General features: G+C 42.9%; 1 protein-coding gene and 3 non-coding genes across 4 annotated transcripts; 1 reads left to right on the forward strand and 3 right to left on the reverse strand.

Moving 5' to 3' along the window:
• Positions 1–4,393: 4,393 nt before the first annotated feature.
• On the reverse strand, positions 4,394–4,466 carry TRNAR-CCU (transfer RNA arginine (anticodon CCU)). The gene has a single exon. It is a non-coding gene; the product is annotated as a tRNA-Arg (tRNA).
• Positions 4,467–5,078: 612 nt separating this feature from the next.
• TRNAR-UCG (transfer RNA arginine (anticodon UCG)) lies at positions 5,079–5,151 on the reverse strand. The gene has a single exon. It is a non-coding gene; the product is annotated as a tRNA-Arg (tRNA).
• A 920-nt stretch (positions 5,152–6,071) lies between these two features.
• Positions 6,072–6,144, forward strand: TRNAR-CCU (transfer RNA arginine (anticodon CCU)). The gene has a single exon. It is a non-coding gene; the product is annotated as a tRNA-Arg (tRNA).
• A 2,717-nt stretch (positions 6,145–8,861) lies between these two features.
• MRPL58 (mitochondrial ribosomal protein L58) lies at positions 8,862–17,269 on the reverse strand. The gene is made up of 6 exons (XM_056865226.1): positions 17,084–17,269; positions 15,673–15,709; positions 13,586–13,645; positions 11,449–11,531; positions 10,700–10,869; positions 8,862–8,996 (listed from the first exon to the last, which is right to left on the reverse strand). Exons 1-6 carry the CDS (start codon positions 17,267–17,269, stop codon positions 8,912–8,914), a joined length of 621 nt encoding a protein of 206 aa, XP_056721204.1. The 3' UTR covers positions 8,862–8,911.
• Positions 17,270–21,252: the final 3,983 nt, after the last annotated feature.

The raw sequence follows: 21,252 nt of genomic DNA on the forward strand, positions 1-21,252 counted from the left end.
CATCCAGAAAAGGTTCACAGGAAGAGTGATCTGCGAAATGTTACAGAAATCTGAGGGATTCCAGGAGACAAAGTCATTTTTCCAGATCTAGTGGAGGTGAAAAAGATGTAAATGATTAGCTTGAGAAGTCTAGTTTGCATTCTCCTGGAGGATGGATCTATGTACAGGGGGAAAGAAAAGTGCACCTTACCACAATGAGCCAGAAATAGAAAGTGACCACCTGCAATTTTTCTTTCTGAAAGAAGAAGTGAAAATACAAATATATTGAGAGAGAGAGAGAGAGAGAGATGCTGCACTAAATGGGGACAAAGCAGATGAGCCCTCCAAAAAGGATTTACCCTCCTTTGGGTAGCAAATCCCCTCAGTGGCGCTGATAGACTGTCAGAGCTGTAAGTACCGCTACTGAACAAGTAAGCTTTCTGCAGCCTGACAGCTCACATATGTAACAGCGTTCTCCCCACCACAGACAATCTAGCCCTCTTGTTGTCCTCTGATTCATATTTATAGGAGTCCCATTACAAACACCAGAGTAACATTTTTTCTCTTACTACAGAAAGGATGGAAATCAGGGTGAAGTCCAGACCAACTTCCAAAGGTTCTTTCCAATTCCTCTTGGGTGCGGTGTACAAGAAGAGTCCTTTGTTAGCAGAAATGTTCAGGTGCTCAGCCACATCATAATACCTACAAATCTTCTCTGGGGTGACTTCTGAGGGGAAGGAGAACAATAGCAAGATTCAACCCCATTTTGTAAAAAAACAGAGTCACATAATGCATTTCTTCTTCACCGGCTTTGCTGTCCACCATTGCTTTGAAAGCCAGTGGGTGGGGAAATTGCCGTTCTTCATTCCACCATGACTCTCATTCTTGATTTGGCAGCTGAGCGAAAGGAAGAGAAGTTGCCTTAATCTATCTTACCTGACACACAAAATGATAGAAAAATGATTGCAGCAGCTCTCCACATTCTTCTGCTATTTGAAAGATTAAGAAGGAGATTTAGAGTTGGATGCAAAACTGCTGGGCTGTCCAGCTTACTGAGGAGAGGAGCCGTAACGTTTTCATATTAAGCTGAATTCCCTCTCAGTTGCAGGATGATTCATTAATATCTTTCACTTCGAAGCATTCCACCCAACGACTGGCTCTGGCATGCCTCCATTTCTGCCTGCTGGCCTGTCACACTCAGAAAACCTTTACTTTCTCTTCCTCTTGATCATAATTAAAAAGCTACTATATACTTTAGTATGCATTTGCTTTCCAGGCAATTAGTGCTCCATTTAATGCACTTTGCAAATCCTCTTTGATAGATATCGTTACTGGTTGTGGGTACTGCACTCTTTTGCGAATGTGATTGGCTGGGCTTCGTAAATGCACCGCAGAATACAGCTGTATTACCCCCATATATCCGTTTTATGCGACTTCATTAAGGATCTCCCAAGTATCCTGGGACTGTTAGTTGGGTGATGCTGAGAATTCTCTGCTGAGGATCCCTGCCAGCATCCCCGTCACACACATTTACAGTTCTGAAGATTCTTTGGAGAGAGGGAATGACTATTAACCCTATCTAATCTCTAGAACACTGGTTCCCAACCAGGGGTCCATGGACCCCCAGGGGTCCGTGAGAACTAAATTAAGGTCCGCAAAACAAAGTTATAAACCCATAATAAATTAATATTTTCAATTAAAAGTTTTCTATTATAAAAATATATATTCTAATATTAATCTAAGTTTAATGTTTAACTAGCAGTTATGATTAAAGTTTATTTTCAAATTCTCAGAATTTTTATTTTGAACCTTGAGGTCCCTGCACCGAACAAAAAAGTCCTAGTGGTCCCTGGTCAAAAAAAGGTTGGGAACCACTGCTCTAGAAGAAAGCTATGCAGTCTAATCCCCAAACCAGAAGTTGAGCCTACATTTGATCTATGAGACATCCTGATACTATAACCTTAGCATTCCTTGGGTCGGGTTATTAGTGGAGGTCCTACCTCTGACTAGAGCTGCTAATTCATAAATCGAAGGTGTTCTCCACCAGTATTTCTTTCTATTAACATCACTGACCTCCTTTCAACAACATTCTTCAGCTGCCAGTCACCACCACTTCAGAGAGCCGCTGTGGTGTAGTGATTAAGAGCGGTGGTTTGGAGGGGTGGAGTCTAATTTGGAGAACCAGGTTTGATCCCCCACTCCTCCGCATGAGAAGTGGATGCTAACGTGGAGAACCGGGTTCCCCACTCCTCCACATGAAGCTAGCTGGGTGATCTTGGGCTAGTCACAGCTCTCTTAGAGCTCTCTCAACCTCACCTCACAGGGTGTCTATTGTGGGGAGGGGAAGGGAAAGTGACTGTAAATTGGTTTGATTCTTCCTGAAGTGGTAGAGAAAGTCAGCATATAAAAACCAACTCTTCTTCTTCGTCATCTCTGTATGACAGCATGAGTGAGCTCTTATATTGGCTTGTTCAGTTGTATTTGTGTGGATCTGCTAACAAGAAGGAGGCTAAATGTCAGAGGAGCTCCATCATTCTGGTCATTCATCAGAATCTTATGAAGTTATAGGATAATGGCCATGAGAGTGACTTTCTCCCATCACTCCTTCCCAATAGAGATTTCTTCTATCTGGTAAGCTGATATTCAGCCATTCCCTTTTGTTCTTTCTTGTAACTTCTTTTCCTGAGTGTCATTAAATCTTAACTTTTTGTTTGTTTGTTTGGCAGGAGGCACAATTAGAAGAAATCTTTATTATGGAAGAATGATGGGGGGGAGTAATTTGGGAATGGCAATGCCTCATTCAAAACGACTGCATAAATGTAAGTGCAGTTCTTATCTGATCACTGGCGACCTCGATGGTTGCACATCACGTGCTTAAGGACTGCCATCCTTGGCTGCCATATGAAATAAGTCATTACAGTAATTGTTCCGCGCATAACAAATGAGAAAAAGTATGATTCACCTAAGCAAAAGAGTATTGTTGTGAGTCTGAAATCTTGTTGTTGTGAATGTGTCTATGTGATATGCACTTGGATTGAAGGGACACATGTGGAAGAAACCAGTGTTTATGACTGGATGTTTCTTAATGGCTGTGGATGTTTCTCAATGGACACCAATTACCAGGAAATGATCCCTTGAAGGGTCTGTTGAACCACACTCATCAGTGCTTGAAAGAGGGGACTTACCCCAGCTGAAGGGGCAAATAAATGTGTGTCAGTGTGGGAAGAAAGAGCATCCTTGAGTCTGGCAGAGGCAGAAAGAGAAACAGAGAACTATGAGCTGGCTGAAGCCCCTCGGTTGTACAGGATCTCTCTCTCTCTCTCTTTGGATATCTGATGTGTATAGTGGATTGGCTGCCCTGTAGCCAGGAACTTTATGGGACTCGTGATGCAGGTGTGATGTTGGAGTCCTTGCCACTAACCTCTGTAGCACGGATGTCGAACTAATTTGTTACAAGGGCCGGATATGACATAAATGGCCCTTGGTTGGCCGGGCCATGCCTCGCAGCCCAGATAGGGACTGGGGAGGGGGTGGCTGCCTCAGCTGGCTCACGGGACATATAAGAGTTCTCCTGTGATTCATGTGATTCATGATCGAAAGCAATTGTGATTTGTCTGTGGGCTTACTGAAAAGTATTGGCCGCTATTGATACCATCTTAATCATCCAAGAGGCTAGCCACCTTTTCTTTCACAGAATTACTTTGTGCATGATCTCCGTGTGTGTAAAGTGCCATCAAGGCGCAGCCAACTTAAGGCAACCTCTTTTGGGGTTTTCATGGCAAGAGACTAACAGAGGTGGTTTGCCGTTACCTTCCTCTGCACAGCAACCCTGGTCTTCCTTGGTGGTCTCCCATCCCAATACTAACCAGGGCTGACCCTGCTTAGCTTCTGAGATCTGACGAGATCAGGCTAGCCTGGGCCATCCAGGTCACTGCTTGTGCATAACCTACTTTTATGTAATATGGGCATAAAAATGTAAAAGCATGAGGTGTGCATTTTAAGTGTATTGGTTAGATAATAAAACATAACAGATTCAAGGTGTCATGCTTTTTTTCTCAGCTTCTGTGAGAAAAAAGAAGAAACATCCCATTTGTAATTGCGGTGCTCCAGTGAAACCAAGGATCACAGACCAATGAAACCAAACTGCACAGGACAAGTGAAACCAAACAGCACAGAAAGTTGAAAAGCCACCCAAATTGGTTCTTGTAGGTTATCCGGGCTGTGTGACTGTGGTCTTGGAATTTTCTTTCCTGACGTTTCGCCAGCAGCTGTGGCCGGCATCTTCAGAGGAGTAACACTGAAGGACAGTGTCTCTGCCCTTTGACAATATTTTGAGCCACTGTCCTTCGACAATATGTGTCTCCTTCGACAATATTTTGAGCCACCCAAATGTTTAACAAAATACATGTTTCTCCACCCCAGATGGGACTCGAACCCACAATCCCTGGCTTAGGAGGCCAGTGCCTTATCCATTAGGCCACTGGGGCTGCACACCCAAATCCCTCCTTTTATTCATTCCATATGTTAAAATTGCTTCACCCCCCCCCCGCCCATCACAGCAAAGTTCATTATTTTTTGCTGAAGTTTTGCGTCATTCACGTTTCCAAGGAAAGCAGGACATCTGCACAAACGAAACGCTGCTGATATGAAATCTCCATGGAGCAAAACACGCCCATTTCTGCAGGAAAGACGGTTCCCGATCTCACCGCAAATATGGACACCTCTGTCTCTACGGGAATTAAAAAATAAACGTTTTAATCCTTCAAAGCGCCGCTGGACTCCTTCCTTTTGTTGTGGTTGCAATATAGACTAACCCGTGTCACCCTCCGGAATTAATCTTGATGGGTTGAACAGGCGCAGAGCCGGGCACGGCTGCCAGTCCTTTCTCCTTCCTCGGGGACGACTGCTCAGATCTGCGCGCGCCCCCTTTCTGCTCCTCCGCACAAAACGGAGTTAAAAGTATTCCGCACGAAGAGAACGTGCAAACGTTATCCGAGGCACAACCAACCATTTTGTCCTTTGCAAATGGTCTCGTTGGATTTCAGGATATTTTTGGGAAGGGGCGTGTAGTAGATTTAACTAGCAGCACTAAAACGTATCGACCACGAAGGGACTCGAACCCTCAATCTTCTGATCCGAAGTCAGACGCCTTATCCATTAGGCCACGCGGTCACTGATGGAAACAGGGCACCATTGGTAAACAGAAGGTATAGAATAGATTACAATGGCCTTGCATTGCAGGACCTGAAAGGTGGGTCTTGAAACCGGCGCTGTTTGAATGCTGATCCTCACCTCTTAAGGAAGTAGAACAGGGCCAGAGTCCAGTAGCACCTTAAAGACTAACAAAGATATTTTTCTGGTAGGGTAGGAGCTACTGAAGAAGTGAGCTGTGGCTCACGAAAGCTCCTACACCCTGCCAGAAAATATTTGTGTTAGTCTTTAAAGTGCTCCTGGACTCTTGCCCTTTTCTACTACTGCAGACAGACTAACACGGCCACCCACTGTGAATTATCAACAAGGAAGTGTTTCCTTGTAGTTCCTGCACGTCTCTCATCTTACTCCTCCGCTTGCTGCAGCTGGTAAGCCTGTGATCGGGAATCTCTTATTTGTCTCCCATGTTTATTTTAAAAGTTCGCTAACATCTACAAATTAGAAAATGATGCTTTGTTTCCAGCCCCGCCTCCTTTTAGCAATTCTGTACGGACTGATTCTCTATGGATTCTCTATACCGTTGTCTGCATATTACGTGATTTCAATTAAACTACCCGTATAATCTTTGAATCAGCCTTTAATTGTCCCTGAACATGTGCAGAGTGCAGCCTATTAACACCGCTTGAGCCTTCTAGGTAGTTTTAAGCGCCGTGACGCTTCTCTTTTAACCATTTAGATTATCTAAATACTGAAACGCTTTGAAATAACTAGGCGGGCTAATAACAGACAGCGATTGCTGAGTGCTCGGTAAGTGGAGTACGGTTATAAAAGAAAAAGTTTTATGATAGACAAATATATACTTTCCCGTATGGATGCAAAGAATAAAATTGGTTCGGCTATTACAGAGTTAAGTAATAACGTGGCGACGTATTGTTGAAGGTGCCCCAGTGGCCTAATGGATAAGGCACTGGCCTCCTAAGCCAGGGATTGTGGGTTCGAGTCCCATCTGGGGTGGAGTGTGCTTTTCCCACGCAAAGAAATTCAGGAATGTTCATATTCCAGGACTCAAAGGCCTCCTCGTCGTAGTAGGCGATATTCTCAACAACCGCGTTAAAAAAGTTCATTCTTTTTTAACGACGTAGTCAACGACACGCAGATCGTTTATAGATCTGCTTGACTGGTTCGCACAGTTTGATCTGCTATCTCTACATTTTTGCATGCACAACCCCCTCCCCACCCCGAAATCGTTTCTAAGATTATATAGTGCAAACAGAATTGGAAGCTTAGAGGTCTTTCCATAGGTGTGATCTAGAGCTGGAATGTTTTTTGGTGTTTTGGAAGTTCTCAACCTTTAGCACCTGAGATGTTTAAAAATTGGGGGGGGGGACTACTTAAAGTTGTTGGCTCCAATGAAATGAATAATTTATGCCTCTGTTATTGCTTATAATACATATTTCATTCATTCTGCAACAAATCCCATATCCTATTTTTGTAAAATTATGCATTTAAAATCTAATTATCTCACACTAAGGGCCCTATAGTCCACAACTGTTTATGCCATAATAAATCTTAGTCTTTAAAACATTACAAGAATCTTTTCCCTGCAGGGAGGGCGTAATAGAATCAGTTCCTCATGTCCTCAACTGTCCATTTTACTCTAGGGGCCGCTCTCAATTTATTGACCCGTTATTTGTAGACAGGGGATGGTTACCCGCCAAAATTAAGGTGTCTCTCCTTATGACCACCCAGGACCCCATAAAAATTGAATCGGTGGCAAGATTTGTACAGTTTGCAATTCAAGAATGTGAGCGCTTGTGTACCAAATAAGGCTGGCCCAGTACTGTTAAATTAACTAATGCACTTAAATTGATTTTACTGTAAAAACTATGGCGATCCTTGTACTGTATGGATTCTATGTATTTGCTTTTGTACATTTTATATTATGCCAATAAAGGCTTTGTTGTTGTACAAGAATCTTTATTTCAGTTCTTGCAATGGTGGGATCACAGCAGGGGTGAGCCTGAAGGATCTGTATTGGGAGGGATGCTTTTCAATTTGTTCATAAATGACCCAGAGTTAAGGGTGAGTAGCGAGGTGGCCAGGTTTGCAGATTTCACCAAATTATTTAGGGTGGATAGCACAGACTAGCCTGATTTTCATCAGATCTCAGAAGCTAAGCAGAGTCAGACCTGGTTAGTATTTGGATGGGAGGCCACCAAAGAATAACAGGGTTGCTATGCAGAGGAAGGTAATAGCAAACCACTTCTGTTAGCCTCTTACCTTGAAAACCCTACTGAGTTGCCATAAATCACCACTTTACATAAACAAGACAAAAAGGGACTGCAAAGAATTCCAAAAGGATCTCTTCAAACTAGGGGAATTGAATTAAAATGGCAAATGAGATTCAATGTGAACAACTGTAAAGCAGGGCAAATAATTCCAGCTTCACATATACATAGATGGGATCTGACCTGGCAGCAACAGACTAAGAATGGGACATTTGGGTCCACCCAGTGTACAGCTTCTGTGAAAAAGGCCAATTCCATGCTGGCCGTAATTAGAACAGGAATAGAGAATAAAACTGCTGCTATCATACTGCTCTTATACAAATCTATGGTGAGACCAGTTAGAATCTTGTAGTCACCGTACCTGAAAAAGGATATTGTAGAGCTTGAAAAGGTGCAGAAGAAAGTGACCAAAGTGATCAGGCGGCTATACAGTCTACTATTCTCACATTGTCATAGAATTTTGTATTCCTAGCTCTAGATGTCTTATACTGTTTGATTACATTTTTTCCTTTCGCTATTCTGTAATCTACCTTGAGGCTATACATACTTTTTTAAAGCCTTAATGAAACCTTTCAAGTATATTGTCACAACTGTAAGGACTAGACCTGTACATTTTAAAAAGTGAATTTAAAAAGTCTGGCCTCAAGATGGGAAATTATGCAAGGATCAGCCCTGTTGTTTTTCCTGCAGGTCAATGCTGCTTACAGAGTACAAAAACCAACCATGCACTGAAGTTCCTGGAGGCCTGCCACCCTCTATCTGCCAATAAACGCCAGAACTAGTCCTCTTATTTGGAAGTGTTCCCCATGTACTTTGAAATGTATAATTCTTAATTGCCTGCTTGTTTGGGCAACTAACCTAAATAGCTAGATAATTACCCTTTCAGGGTTTTCATATTTCTTTTTCCAACATGGCACATACACAGTGGAAAAGGTCACTACACTAAGGGGCTATTTCCCTTTGTATTCATGTATTAAGAAGTCATTATCTCCTCCTGCATACATGGAGCAGTGTGTGAGGCTCAGTTGTCACTGAGAACATGTGCAGAAAGAATGTATAAAGATCACAGGAGTCAATTTCAGCAAGTCCTATGAGAGCAAACATCTCTCTCCAGACAAAAACTGGTTATCACCTTAAGGAAGAATGTAACTTTTGCTTATGGAGACAAATACACAAAATCCCGCAAAAGAAATTAAGATCAGAAAAGAGAGAACAAGCTCAAAAGGAAGAGTAAAAATGCACTGTGCAGAACAGAAGCCTAAGAATACCTAAGTTAAGTGAAACTTAATCACTGCCAGAGATGTTGTGTTACAGTGGTGGATTTCAGCTTGCCTCTTCATATTCCAAGAACAATATTTTAAATTTTATTGAAGACACGCGTCCATTACATTAAAAACAAAAAGCAGATATGCCACATATTTTACTTAAAGAAAGTAGTTTGCTTTCTTCAAGAAACAGAGGAAAGTGAGCCGGCATCTCTTTTCCAAATCCATTCAGTCAAAGTCCACACGCCTGCTCTGCTTTAAAGTAGAGTGGATTTTTTTTTGTCGGAGACGTTCACGGTTCATATTTTCTACCCTAGGACCAGAGAAAGAGGCAACAACACACTTAATCCAGAATCATTTTGTTAACGTTTTCAAACTATTGTATTAAAAGGAGCTAGGTCATAAGACTAACATTTCAAAGAAACAAAATATTATGCACCTGCTTTGCAGAAGCTAGAACAGCTGTGGTCTCTAAAATAATGTAAACAAAAGTCCAGTGGTAATTTAAAGATTAACAGCATTTATTTCAGTATCAGTTTTCATGAGTCACAGCTCACTTCTTCAGATAGATATGTGAAGGAAAATAATACTGGGAATTCCTCTTATGGGGAAGGTTATCCTGGGTGGGGGAGTGGGGAGACTGAAAGGCTTGGTGTGAATTCTGCCATGAATCTTTGAAGTGTAAATTCTTAGTGTAAGATACATGTAAGGATGGAGCAAAAGTAGAAAGGTTAGATACAAATCCCACCATAAATCCATAGAATTAGCAGTTACTCATAATGTATGGATGAGTGAGGTCAGAGGTTCAAAAGGATAAACTATTTATCCTATTTCAACTGCTAATTTTATTGATTTATGACAGGATTTGTATCTAACCTTTCTACCTTTACCCCTCCCGTTTACCCTTATATTGAGAATTTATGCTAAAATTTCATGCTAGAATTTTCACCAAGCCTCTCTGCCTTGGTGTCCCCCACCCCCAATAATCTTCCCCATAAGAATTTCCAGCATGATTTTCCTTTATATCTCTTTCTGAAGAAGTGGGCTGGGACACAAAAGTTCATATTGTGCATTTTTAACGTTTTTTAAGGTTCCACTGGATTTTTGTTTTACTTTGCTAAAACAGACTAACATGGCTACCCCTTTCAAATAGGATACTTACTAAGTTTTACAGGAGAGTGACATGCAGAAAAATCTTTTTAAAGAAACTAAATATGCATGCCAATGCCAATCCAGAGGTCTACATGAAGTACAATGCACAGAAAGCTCTGTTCATTCATTTCAATGGATGGAGGTGATCAATGCTCTCAGATGAGTTCCTTTTACCAAAGTGCAGAAAAAAGTTGTCAGTAGTTTAATTCTACGGTAGGCTTGTATTGTCAATCCCAGATTGCAAATGGGGGCTGAGAAACAGCAATTTGCCTAAGGCCACAAAAGTTCATGCCTAGTTCATATGTTTAGCCACTGTACTGTATTTTGACAGACTGCACGTTTCCTGTCTTTGTTGAAAAAGGGGCTAAGAGGGCCTAAGGGGACAGCTGGGGTCAAGAAAAGGGTTCAGTTTTAAAAGTAGCATGATATATATATTACAAACCACATATGCTATTTCTTGTAGTAGTCATTTGAAAGAATCCCTAGGTTTAGCTCTGTCGGGAGTTGATAGCCTCCGCTTAGTCTCATCAGTGGATTAAAAAAAGGTTTTGAAATTGGTTCCATTGTATGCTTTGCTAAATCAGGGGGAGTTTCCCGACACTGGAATTAAGACAAAATGGGATGTTTACTTTGTTGTAAAGTACTAAATTTGGACTCATTAATGGCCTTCCTTGCCCTAATTAGGAAATATGATTTTGTGATGCATGCTGGAGACCAGAGACTTCTGTGCTTGGCTAGCTTTTGACTCAGGAGATTCCACCCAGCTCTGTGTAAGTAACTCTTAGCATATTGTGTGTATATTAGTAGGCAGCTGCTGATGCAAACAGATGGTTGAAGTATTAAGCAAACTGTGGACTCTTATACCTGTTTCTGATCATCTGCGCATTCATTTTGGTTGGAGCGTGAGGCTTCTCAGTGGCTTCAGAAATCAGGTCTCTGATTTTTTGCAAGCAATCTGCCAAATTCTTCATCTGATAGCGACTCACTTCAGAGGTAATGATCAACTCTCCAGACTTGCTGATCTTATTCTTGTGCTGAGGAAAAACACACACCATATTTTCCTATGGAACATTCCATATCATGATCAACTCTGAAAATGTGCGTTTTTGAAAGAAATAGACAGAACAGAGTTGCGATGGCCAACAATTCAACTGCTTCCTCTACATTTTAAATGTTAACTTCTATAGAAATAATAAATATTCTAGCTGCAAACTTAGCCATTAATACTGGCTTTCCTTTCTGCAGGAATTCAACCTGCAGAATTCACAAGGAAATGGTTGGCTGATTGATTTTTTAAAAGTATACCCTACCACACACTTTAACTGAGATGTGAAGGTGGTTTATTGGCTTGTGTGCTACAGAAAACTAGTACACTAAAACCACAATAACTTGATGGGTAGAATGGTGTGTGAAGCCACTGTAAAAATATATGCCACAGTTAAAGAGCACATAATACAGCAAAGTTGATGAAATTAAGCAGTTCTGGGTCTGGTCAGTGCCTGGATGGGAGATCTGGAGATCCTATGTAAACTGCCTTGAGCTCCATTAGGGAAGAAAGATGGGATACAAATATAATCAATCAATAAAAGGGAAAGATGAACACTGAAATCTACCATAACTGCCATTTTCTGTCGCACATCTTCTGCAATCCAGTCTGCAGATGCCAAATGGAATCGGACCTCTGCTTTTGTATTCACTGTGAATGAAAAACAAAAATCAAAATAAATTACTCCCCAAAACAGATTTTAGAAGTTATAGATCTTACCCAAAGTTATAGTTCAGATCTACATGTTCACTAATGACGTTGTTATCTACCACAAGCTGATCTGATTAACAAGCACCATGTTTTTGTAATCTAGGGTATTTTCAGAAAGAAAGTTCTGCCACGGTAAAAATGTGTAACAACTCCATACCGCAACAGTCCTAATCCTATGTACTGTTACTCTGAAGTAAGTAAGGTTGCCAACAACCTGGAGAAACCTTTAACAGGGACTTAACATATGGAAACAGGCAGGTAAAACTTCATGTCATGGAGACAAATAACACCACCTGGTGAACAACAGTCATTACAGATCTATTAAAGGGGCATGACATTTTTTTTCTCCAGGCTGTTGGCAATGTTAAAAGTAAGTCCCAGGATATGACTGGAAGGCACATGACATTGCAAGTCAACTAAGCCGGACAGAATCAGTGCCCGGATGGGAGACCACTTCAGTACTTGTATATGCTTCGTTTGGATCCACGATGGAAAAAAAGAATATTAATGAATGCATTTATTAAAATGTTTATATCTTGCCTTTCCTTGTGGCTCAAGGCAGCTTACAAGTCACAATTAAAAAATTACAATTCAAAGCTCAAAAAATGAAACCACGGACAGACACCTCCCCTGATACATGCCTGCAATTTATACCCCATTAAAAGTACTGGCAAAAAAAGGCCTTGCAGTGCCTCCTGAAAATTTCGAGTGTTCCCTTCACCTTCTCAGGAAGCTAGTCTCACAAAGAGGCAGTTAACAATGGAAGAGGCATGGACTCTGGGAACAGCCAGTAGGTGGCAGCCTGAGAACTATAGTTGGTGTGTGTGTGTGAAGTGCCGTCAAGTCGCAGCCGACTTATGGCGATCCCTTTTTGGGGTTTTCATGGCAAGAGACTAACAGAGGTGGTTTGCCAGTGCCTTCCTCTGAACAGCAACCCTGGTATTCCTTGGTGGTCTCCCATCCAAATACTAACCAGGGCTGACCCTGCTTAGCTTACATAGGGATATATTGAAGGTGACTGACATTTAGACACAAGGGATCTAGGCTGTAAAGGGCTTTAAAGATGATAACCAGTACTGTGAACTGGCCATGGAAACAAACCAGCAGTCCATGTAGCTGCTTTAATATAAGCAAGATATATTCTCATCACTTAGCCAATAACTGGGCTGCTGCATCCTGAACCAGCTGCAGTTTGTGGGTTGTCTTCAATGGCAGCTTAACATTCTGGGCCAGCCAATTTCTGAGTCCTAGGCAGGCCAGCCCAAGTCACTGGCAGGCCAGATGGCTCAGGGCTCACTTGTTTGCTGAAGTGGGGAGGAACTGCAGCAAAATCCAGAAGTGATGCCACTTCTGGGTGACACTCTAGAAATCCCCCAAATCTGTGGTAAAAACCACAGAGACTTCAGAGTTCTTAGAGGGGTTTCCACAATTCTCCCCCTCACTTTCTTCCATTGCCTAAGCAGGCAAACATACCAGGATGGCAGCAATGGGACCAGGGGCATCCCTGGTGCCCCAAGCAACAGTCTAGGGCTGCCCAGCAGGCAGGCCACCCCTGCTCATCTAACAACCATCCTGCTCATCTGACAATCCTGCTCATCTGACAACCATCCAGTTGTTTCTGTAATGATTCAGAAATTCATATGTTGTTGATCTCTAGTACTCAGGTTTATCAAGTCTGACGTAAACAGGATTAAGTTAGACTTTACATACAGTAGAATGAACAAACAAAAGTTCACCAAGTCTAGATAGGGAAGAAACAAAACTTCATGCTATTTTAAGGGACCAATTATGTTAAAAATAAACTCTTCAATAGTCAGTTTAACAAGGACACAACAAATGCTTCCACTAACTGCCTCCCAATACTATGAATTTTTATTCAGAAGTACCAATATATTCATGGGTCTTACTTTCATGTCAGTATGGATTAAACGGCAGTTTCAGACACACAGTTTGGCACTGACTCTTTTACCTATCTTTTTTGTTAATTTTTGTACCTTTGTTAACATTTTGGCCTCCTGGGCCACTACTTCGGCAATAAGATACAGATAAGCGATCTAAAAGAAAAAGAAAAAAAAAGAGAAATAACTGATTAGCAAAAGTAATTGTCAAAATTTGTTCATGTTTGCTTGCATGTAAAGAGGAAGAAAAGGAAGAGGACATACTTTTATAGTAATATAGGTATCAGCAAAGTTAGGAATGGAAATGAGAAGTCATCTTGAAGCAAGATAGTGAACCCCATGGACACAATCCTTTGAGGGAACATTCTCCTTGTCCTGTAGAGGTAGTCCTACATTTCTACATGTATCATAATCCTCTTATTTATGCCTTGCAGCCGCTGAACACTTGAAGTCAAACTGAATATATGCATGCTGACTTTTTAAAATACTGTGATTGTAACACTTCCAGGCCAATCTACAACCCAAACCAGATTTAAGATATTTATTTTCAGCCCCAAATAGAATGCACAGGTGTGACAGACAGGTTGGGTTCTGCCTCTCCCTAAAAGCGACCAATGAGAACTGATGGAATGTTGGAGAGCAGTTAAGAAAGCAGTTGGGAGTTAGAGGAGAAAATAAGAGGTCTGATTGAGTGAAGATGAGGCAAAAATCAGCTTCAAGCTAGCTGACTAAAAAGAGTCAATTTGTAACACAAGATCCAAGATGCTGGAATAGGGGAACAGTTCATAAATTCACTGGAAGCAAAATGTTGTAGCCTCTACTTTCTTTAGTGTTATGTTAAAACCATAAATAAAAGTTAACTCCTTATTTATTTAACCCTGTGGGCTGTGTGCCTCTGGGAAAGAAACACACACACCAGTGAAGATCTGTCTATATATGTTACAGGATATGAATAAATGGTGGCAGTGTGTGAATGAAACAGTGTATGAGTCCCCAACACCAATAATTCAGTGAGTGATGGCCTTAGAAAAGGGGGCTTGGGTACCCTGTCTGCTGATGTCTCTGGGAGTGTGAGAGAGGACCTGAGAGGTGAAATAGTCATGGCTCTCTAGAGATATTAAAAGAGACAAGAAGGGTAGCGATGTATGATACCTATGTGTAACAGAGCCTATGGGAGCGAGGCTGGTGATCGTGGTAGGCATTCTGTGTGAGTGGAGAAGGGCCAATTGCTTTTAGTACACCCCCTTGCCCATTTTGTCAAAATATCAAGTCAACGTGCTAGTTAGATTCCAAAGAAAACATATTTCAGCGCAGAGTTAAGGCAGAATACATATCAAATTGCAAATATCAAGGGGATATGATATGGAGCAATTTGCCCCCTCAATAACTAGCAAGGAACCTTAAGTATGTCTTGTAACAAGAGACAGGAAATGAAATTTCAGTTTTTATAAGATTAGGTTGGGGAGGGACTCTGTCTGGTAGCAGTAGAAACACTGACAGTTTGGCCATCTGTGAAACTTAATTAACGAAATAATATGCAGCACAATACTTGAGTATTTACAAAAAATAACATGTTTATTTAAGCAGCTAAATCTTGGCAGATGAAAAGTTAAGGTGGCAAATTATACCAACATTTTTATTTGTAAACTGAACCTACTCATTATACGTTTTTACTGGTAACATAGAGGCTTTAATCAACCAGAGCATTTCTGCAGATGGAACAATTTCTGCTCCCAGAACATGACTTTCTCATTTCTCCACTCCTGGTACAGCCCCAAATGTTCCCTAAAATACTCTTTCTGAGGTTTGTCCCCTTTGTGGGCTGCAGGGTGTGTGTATGTGAAAAAGTCATGTTCTGCAAGCAGAAATTGTTCCACCCAAGGAAATGCTCCAGTGGCTCTAAACCCATGAGTTACCAGTGGCTCTAACAGTGAATTCCTAAGGAGAGTTACTCCAGTCTAAGCCCATTCATTTCAATGGGCTTAGACTGGAGCAACTCTCCTTAGGAGTGCACTGTAGGTCATATAATACAAACTGATATTGCTGATGGTTTTAGAATTTATTATATACAGTTTGTGTAACAGTAACCGAATCTTCCATTAAATAGCTTAGGTGATTTACAAGAAAGCAAAATGGGCTTGTTTTAGAAAAAGGGAAGTCTCTCTCTCATGTTCTGAACTCACCTACAGGAATATCAGGAACACTCTTTTTTGTTGAATCCTGTAAAACAGAGACACATGAGGTTAGGCAAAACTACCCGATACTATTACAAAAATTATGCAATAGTGTCTATAAACATAAGCTTGAGAAAACAATGGAATTTTTAAAAATGTAAGCACGCAGGAAGGCTCATAGTCATTTAAGAAGTATTATCAGATTTAATGGAACTTTATAAAAGTATATGAGCACAATGTTAAATTATGCATTGAGGAATGGTATTAGCGTTTTTTATTTAAGAGTATTTATAGGTTGGATGTTAGAGACAGTGAAAAGTAGTTAACGCTTTATCTTGGATTTTTAAAATACAGCACAAGATAGGAAAAATAATGCAATGATTTCATTTCCTCTAAATTAGAGGTCCACACAAATCTACATAGCCGTTCATAAATCTGGGATTCTTCCAAGTTATTTCAGCTAGCAGAAACAGCATAATAGGTCTACCAAATCCTACATAACTTTCAGGTCATCGAGAGCAATCAAAGGCAGCCAAAATGCATTGGCAAAGCATTCCCAAAACTGTCCTTCAGTGTTACTCCTCTGAAGATGCCTGCCACAGCTGCTGGCGAAACGTCAGGAAAGAAAATACCAAGACCACGGTTACACAGCCCGGATAACCTACGAGAACCAATGAACTCTGACCGTGAAAGCCTTCGACAATATTCCCAAAACTTTGTCGAAGGCTTTCACGGTCAGAGTTCATTGGTTCTTGTAGGTTATCCGGGCTGTGTAACCGTGGTCTTGGAATTTTCTTTCCTGACGTTTCGCCAGCAACTGTGGCAGGCATCTTCAGAGGAGTAACACTGAGAGACACTGTCCTTCAGTGTTAATCCTCTGAAGATGCCGGCCACAGCTGCTGGCGAAACGTCAGGAAAGAAAATTCCAAGACCACGGTTACACAGCCCGGATAACCTACAAGAACCAATTCCCAAAGCTGTTCAAGATCTTCCAACAACCCCCATACAAAAGAGAAGCTGTCGCTATCAACCTTGATTTAAATCCCCAAATATCTCTCTACTGCGATACTACTCCATCCCTCTATCTCAGTGATTCCCAACCTGGGGTACGTGTACCCCCAGAGGTACAAACCAGGGCATTTAGGCGTACGTGGGGAAAAAAATTGAATAATGCCGGAAACATACATTTGAAATAACAGCAACTATATTAATTACAAGCATTTCAGCAATGTGAAGGGTACAATTCATAGAAATGAGCTGTCAAGGGGGTGCGCAAATGAAAAAAGGTTGGGCGCCACTGCATCTATTTGCAACAACCCCCCCCCCCATTCCCGCAAGCTCCACCCTCCCCACCTCGTCGGCCACGCGGACTCTTCCCTCCATCCCTTCCCCCCCCCCCGCGCCCCCAATCTTCAGCTACCGCGTCGTCGTGGCCGCTGCCTGTTGCTTGCGGCGGGTAGAGTTTGTCGAGGCTGTACTCGCTCCGGAAATCCGAAGTGGGAGCAGGGAGGGCGAAGGCTCGGCGCAGGACGCTCCGGCCCGCTCCCCAGGCCAGCATGGGCGGGACCCGCCTTCCCCACAAGCAGCGCAAGGCGCGCGCCCACATCTTGGGGGGGGGGGGAGCCGGTTGCGCTTTCGAAAGGCCTCCGGCTGCGGAACCGCGCCCGAGTCCCCGGCGTTCCGGGCCAAATACCGCTTTCCGGTTTAAGCTTCCTAGGATGAGAAGCGTCCCCCGTGGAAGAGATTCAGAAGCCCCCTCGCGCGATTTTGGGCCGACTGAGGGCTCCGGGGTGGGAAAGACCCGGAGGTTTTTTCGGGGGCGGGGCTTCAGTGCCATCGAGTCCCAATTGCCAGAGCGGCCGTTTTCTCCGGGCGGACTGGTCTCTGTCACCTGGAGATCGTTCGCACTGGGTCGCCGTGTTAGTCTGTCTGCAGTAGTAGACAAGGGCAAGAGGCCAGGAGCACCTTGAAGCAGGGATGGGGGACGTCAGGGCCAGGGGCCGTTTAAGGCCCGCGAAACCATTTGGTCTGGCCCTTCGTGGGTCCGGGCAGATCTCTTGCTCAGAAGGATCTAAGACTGGCGATCCGCCCCCTCCCACGGATAGGAATATCCTCTATTTAAGGCTTGTGGTTTGTTTTGCTGAGAAAAGGAACTCTTCCCCCCCCCTTGCAGAAGAGTCGTTAGCTATGGAGCTGCTAGGGCCGCCCAAGAAACTGTGTTAACCCTTTCCCACCTAGGCTACGGAGAAACATATTCCCTCTGTACTACAAGAGGGCTGGTGGTGGAAGTGGCGACAATGGAGGGGTTAAAGGGGGCAGGGCCAGAATGTGTGTGGGGGGGGGAGTTCTTAGCCAGTGTGTCCTCATTTCACCCCTGCAGGCAGAGGTAGAAGGAGCCAGCTGTAGAATCCGGCCCCGACCATGTGGAGCAGGAGCAACTCCAGTGTGTGGCTGGACATCTATGCCCGACTGGTGCAATAGACCATCCTGTGCCCTCAGGTGGGCGAGTGCGCCTCCAGTTGGATGCCTGCCTGCTTGCCCGTACTGGGGGGGGGGGGTCATCTGGGGCAGCTGTCTGCTTGGGGCTTGGTCAGCTAATTTATAAGTTGATAATTTTGTATGGCCCGCGAATGATGTTATAAATATCCAAATGGCCCTTGGTGGAAAAAAGGTTCCCCACCCCTGCCTTAAAGACTAACACAAATGTTTTCTGGTAGGGTATGAGCTTTCGTGAGCCACAGCTCACTTCTTCAGATACAGCTAGAATGTGAATCCATCTGTCTTTAAGTAGAGGAGAGTGAATTCAGACAAGCATTAGTATGTAAATGTTAACAGTATGTAAATGTGAATAGCAGGCGTGATGGGATGAAGTGTGGTCTGCAGAAGAGTCTGTGATGTCCAGGGGAGAGATGGGTGTGGAAAAATCAGCATTGGTCATGAGCCCTGAATGCAAGGGCTTTATTCAGCCCAGGTAAATGCATTGTCTTTAATTTGAATATCAACTGTAATTCAGCAGTTTCTCTTTCCAATCTCCCTTTGAAATTCCTTTGTAAGAGAACTGCTACTCTTAAATCTGCAACAGAATGTCCTGGAAGGTTGAAACGTTCTCCCACTGGTTTTTGAATATTGTGGTTTCTGATGTCAGACTTATGTCCATTTATAATAGATGCCCAGTTATAATAGCAGGAGATCTCCAGCCACCACCTGGAGCTTGGCAACCCTAGGCAGACTGGGATGATTCTTGAGAATTTTTAAATTCAGATTTTTTTTCCCGTTTAGATGTCCAAAACCCTCAGTTCAGCCCCCTCCCTCAGCTGCTGCTCTAAACTAAGGCGCCTTTGCCCAGGCTTCCTGATGCCTGCAGGCGCCGCATTCCACCAGGCACGGCTGCCGACGTCAGCCTGGTTGCTACGGCAACCACAATGGCACCCTCGTTCTTGCCGGGTAAGGCAGTATCACGTGCAGGGCGGCTTCATCGGGATTGGGTCCACTTCTGCTCGGATGGGGTGTATTAGGACAAACCTGTCTTGCTCATCTGAGGCTCTCCGGGGTCTCTTCCCCCACCGGAGTTTAGTACAGAGGTGGGGATTTAACCCCTGAGACCTGGGTTATGATTGTATAGGATGCGGAGGTATGATTTGACTGGTTATCTTCTGCTTCTTCAGGAGACAGACACGCAATGCCTATGTTCTCCAGTGTTCAGCGCTTCCAGGGGTTTCTTTCAAACCCCTGCAAAATAATTCACGGTGGGTTAGTCTGTCTGCAGTAGTAGAAAAGGGCAAGAGTCCAGGAGCACCTTAAAGACTGACACAAATATTTTCTGGCAGGGTGTGAGCTTTCGTGAGCCACAGCTCACTTCTTCAGATACTGGTATGAGCTTCCGTGAGCCACAGCTCACTTCTTCAGATACTGGTATGAGCTTCCGTGAGCCACAGCTCACTTCTTCAGATACTGGTATCCGAAGAAGTGAGCTGTGGCTCGCAAAAGCTCCTACCCTGCCAGAAAATATTTGTGTTAGTCTTTAAGGTGCTCCTGGACTCTTGCTCTTTTCTACCCCTGCAAAATAGTTCATGCTGACACAGAGTTCTCACGTTGGTCTTTATTAACAGGGTCGCCAACCTCCAGGTGGCGGCAGCGGCAGGAGATCTCTCTGTATTACAACTGACCTGTAGGTGATAGAACCAATAGCATCAGGGTCCTGCGGGACATTAAAGAGTTCCGCAGGGCCTGTAAGAGGGAGCTTCTCCACCAAGCCTATATCGAGGGCAGCCGTGGGGGTCATCTGCTGGCTTCCCTTTTGGCTCTGCCTGATTATGCATTGCGGGGTGGGGGGGGCTCTGTCTGACTGCCAAGTGCTCAGCAGTTATTATGTTCCTAATCTATTGTTTTACTGTTGTAGGTTAAGATTGTTTGATCTTATTTTAATGATGTTGTTTTTAATGTATATGTATTATGTTTTTATTTATAATTTTATTGTTGTTACCCACTCTGAGCTCGACCTTGGCTGGGGAGGGCAGGATAGACATTTAAATAATAAATAAATAAATCCATGCCAGTGCAATAGATACATTTTTATTTAATCATTTAACATATTACTTTTAAATAACATTTTTAACCAAATCACTGGTTGATTATTGGCTGGGGAATATAGGATATGCATATTGAACCTGGAACAACAAATAAACTTAGAATCAGAGTTGGAAGACCACCAGGGTATTCTAGTCCAACCCTCTGCAGAATGCAGGAAATTTACAACTACCCTTCCCCCACACCCCCGGTGACCCCCCACTACATGCCCAGACGACCAAGATGTGTTCGCTCTCATCATCTGCTTAACTTCTGACCTTCCTTTAAAGGTGCATTTGAGGGTGCATTCACTCACTGCACATTACTGTGATTTAGTAGTTCATGGGCTGTTTAATTCAGCCAAAGAGTTTCTTTAATGCCAACACAGTACTACAAAATCTAACAATTTCCTTTTCATTAGTCTGTACATCTGTGCAATAATTCATGTTCTGATGTTTATAAAGGATGTTGAGGTGGAACAGACATGTGAAAGAAGACTCAAATTGAATTTTGAAGATGGTAGTTATCTCCTTTAAGACAGCCAAGTGTGTTCTTTCCATTTCTACTGGTATTGAGAAACTGTTCTGAGTGTTTTATTGAGTGATTACATGGTCCACATACCATATATGTAATCAATCGTCAAGTTGTTCAAGCACTCGCAGCTTGCAGCTTCCCATCTAACCTCCTTTGCAAATGCAAGAGCATGACTTCTCAAATCCTCTTAGATGTCATAATAACCCTCTAAGTAGGAACTCACCAAAAATAAACTGGTAGGTGTGGTTTGTCCATCCCTAGTTTAGTGATACTGTTTAGAGCATGGCTTTCAAGACAAGGCCCTATCAACTCCTTAATGGTACACACAGTATAGCTTGTAGTCATATTACACACAACCCAAATCTTCAAGACTAGGATGCCAATACCCTTGTGGTAAAAGGGATGACCTACCCAAAACTGCTGCATGCATCAACATCAGTGTGTCCTCTCCTGTTCCATTGAAACGAGTGGCATAGATTGGACAGTGTA

The sequence above is a fragment of the Euleptes europaea genome, chromosome 1, assembly GCF_029931775.1.
Source record: "Euleptes europaea isolate rEulEur1 chromosome 1, rEulEur1.hap1, whole genome shotgun sequence".
In the NCBI taxonomy this organism is placed as follows: Eukaryota; Metazoa; Chordata; class Lepidosauria; order Squamata; family Sphaerodactylidae; genus Euleptes; species Euleptes europaea.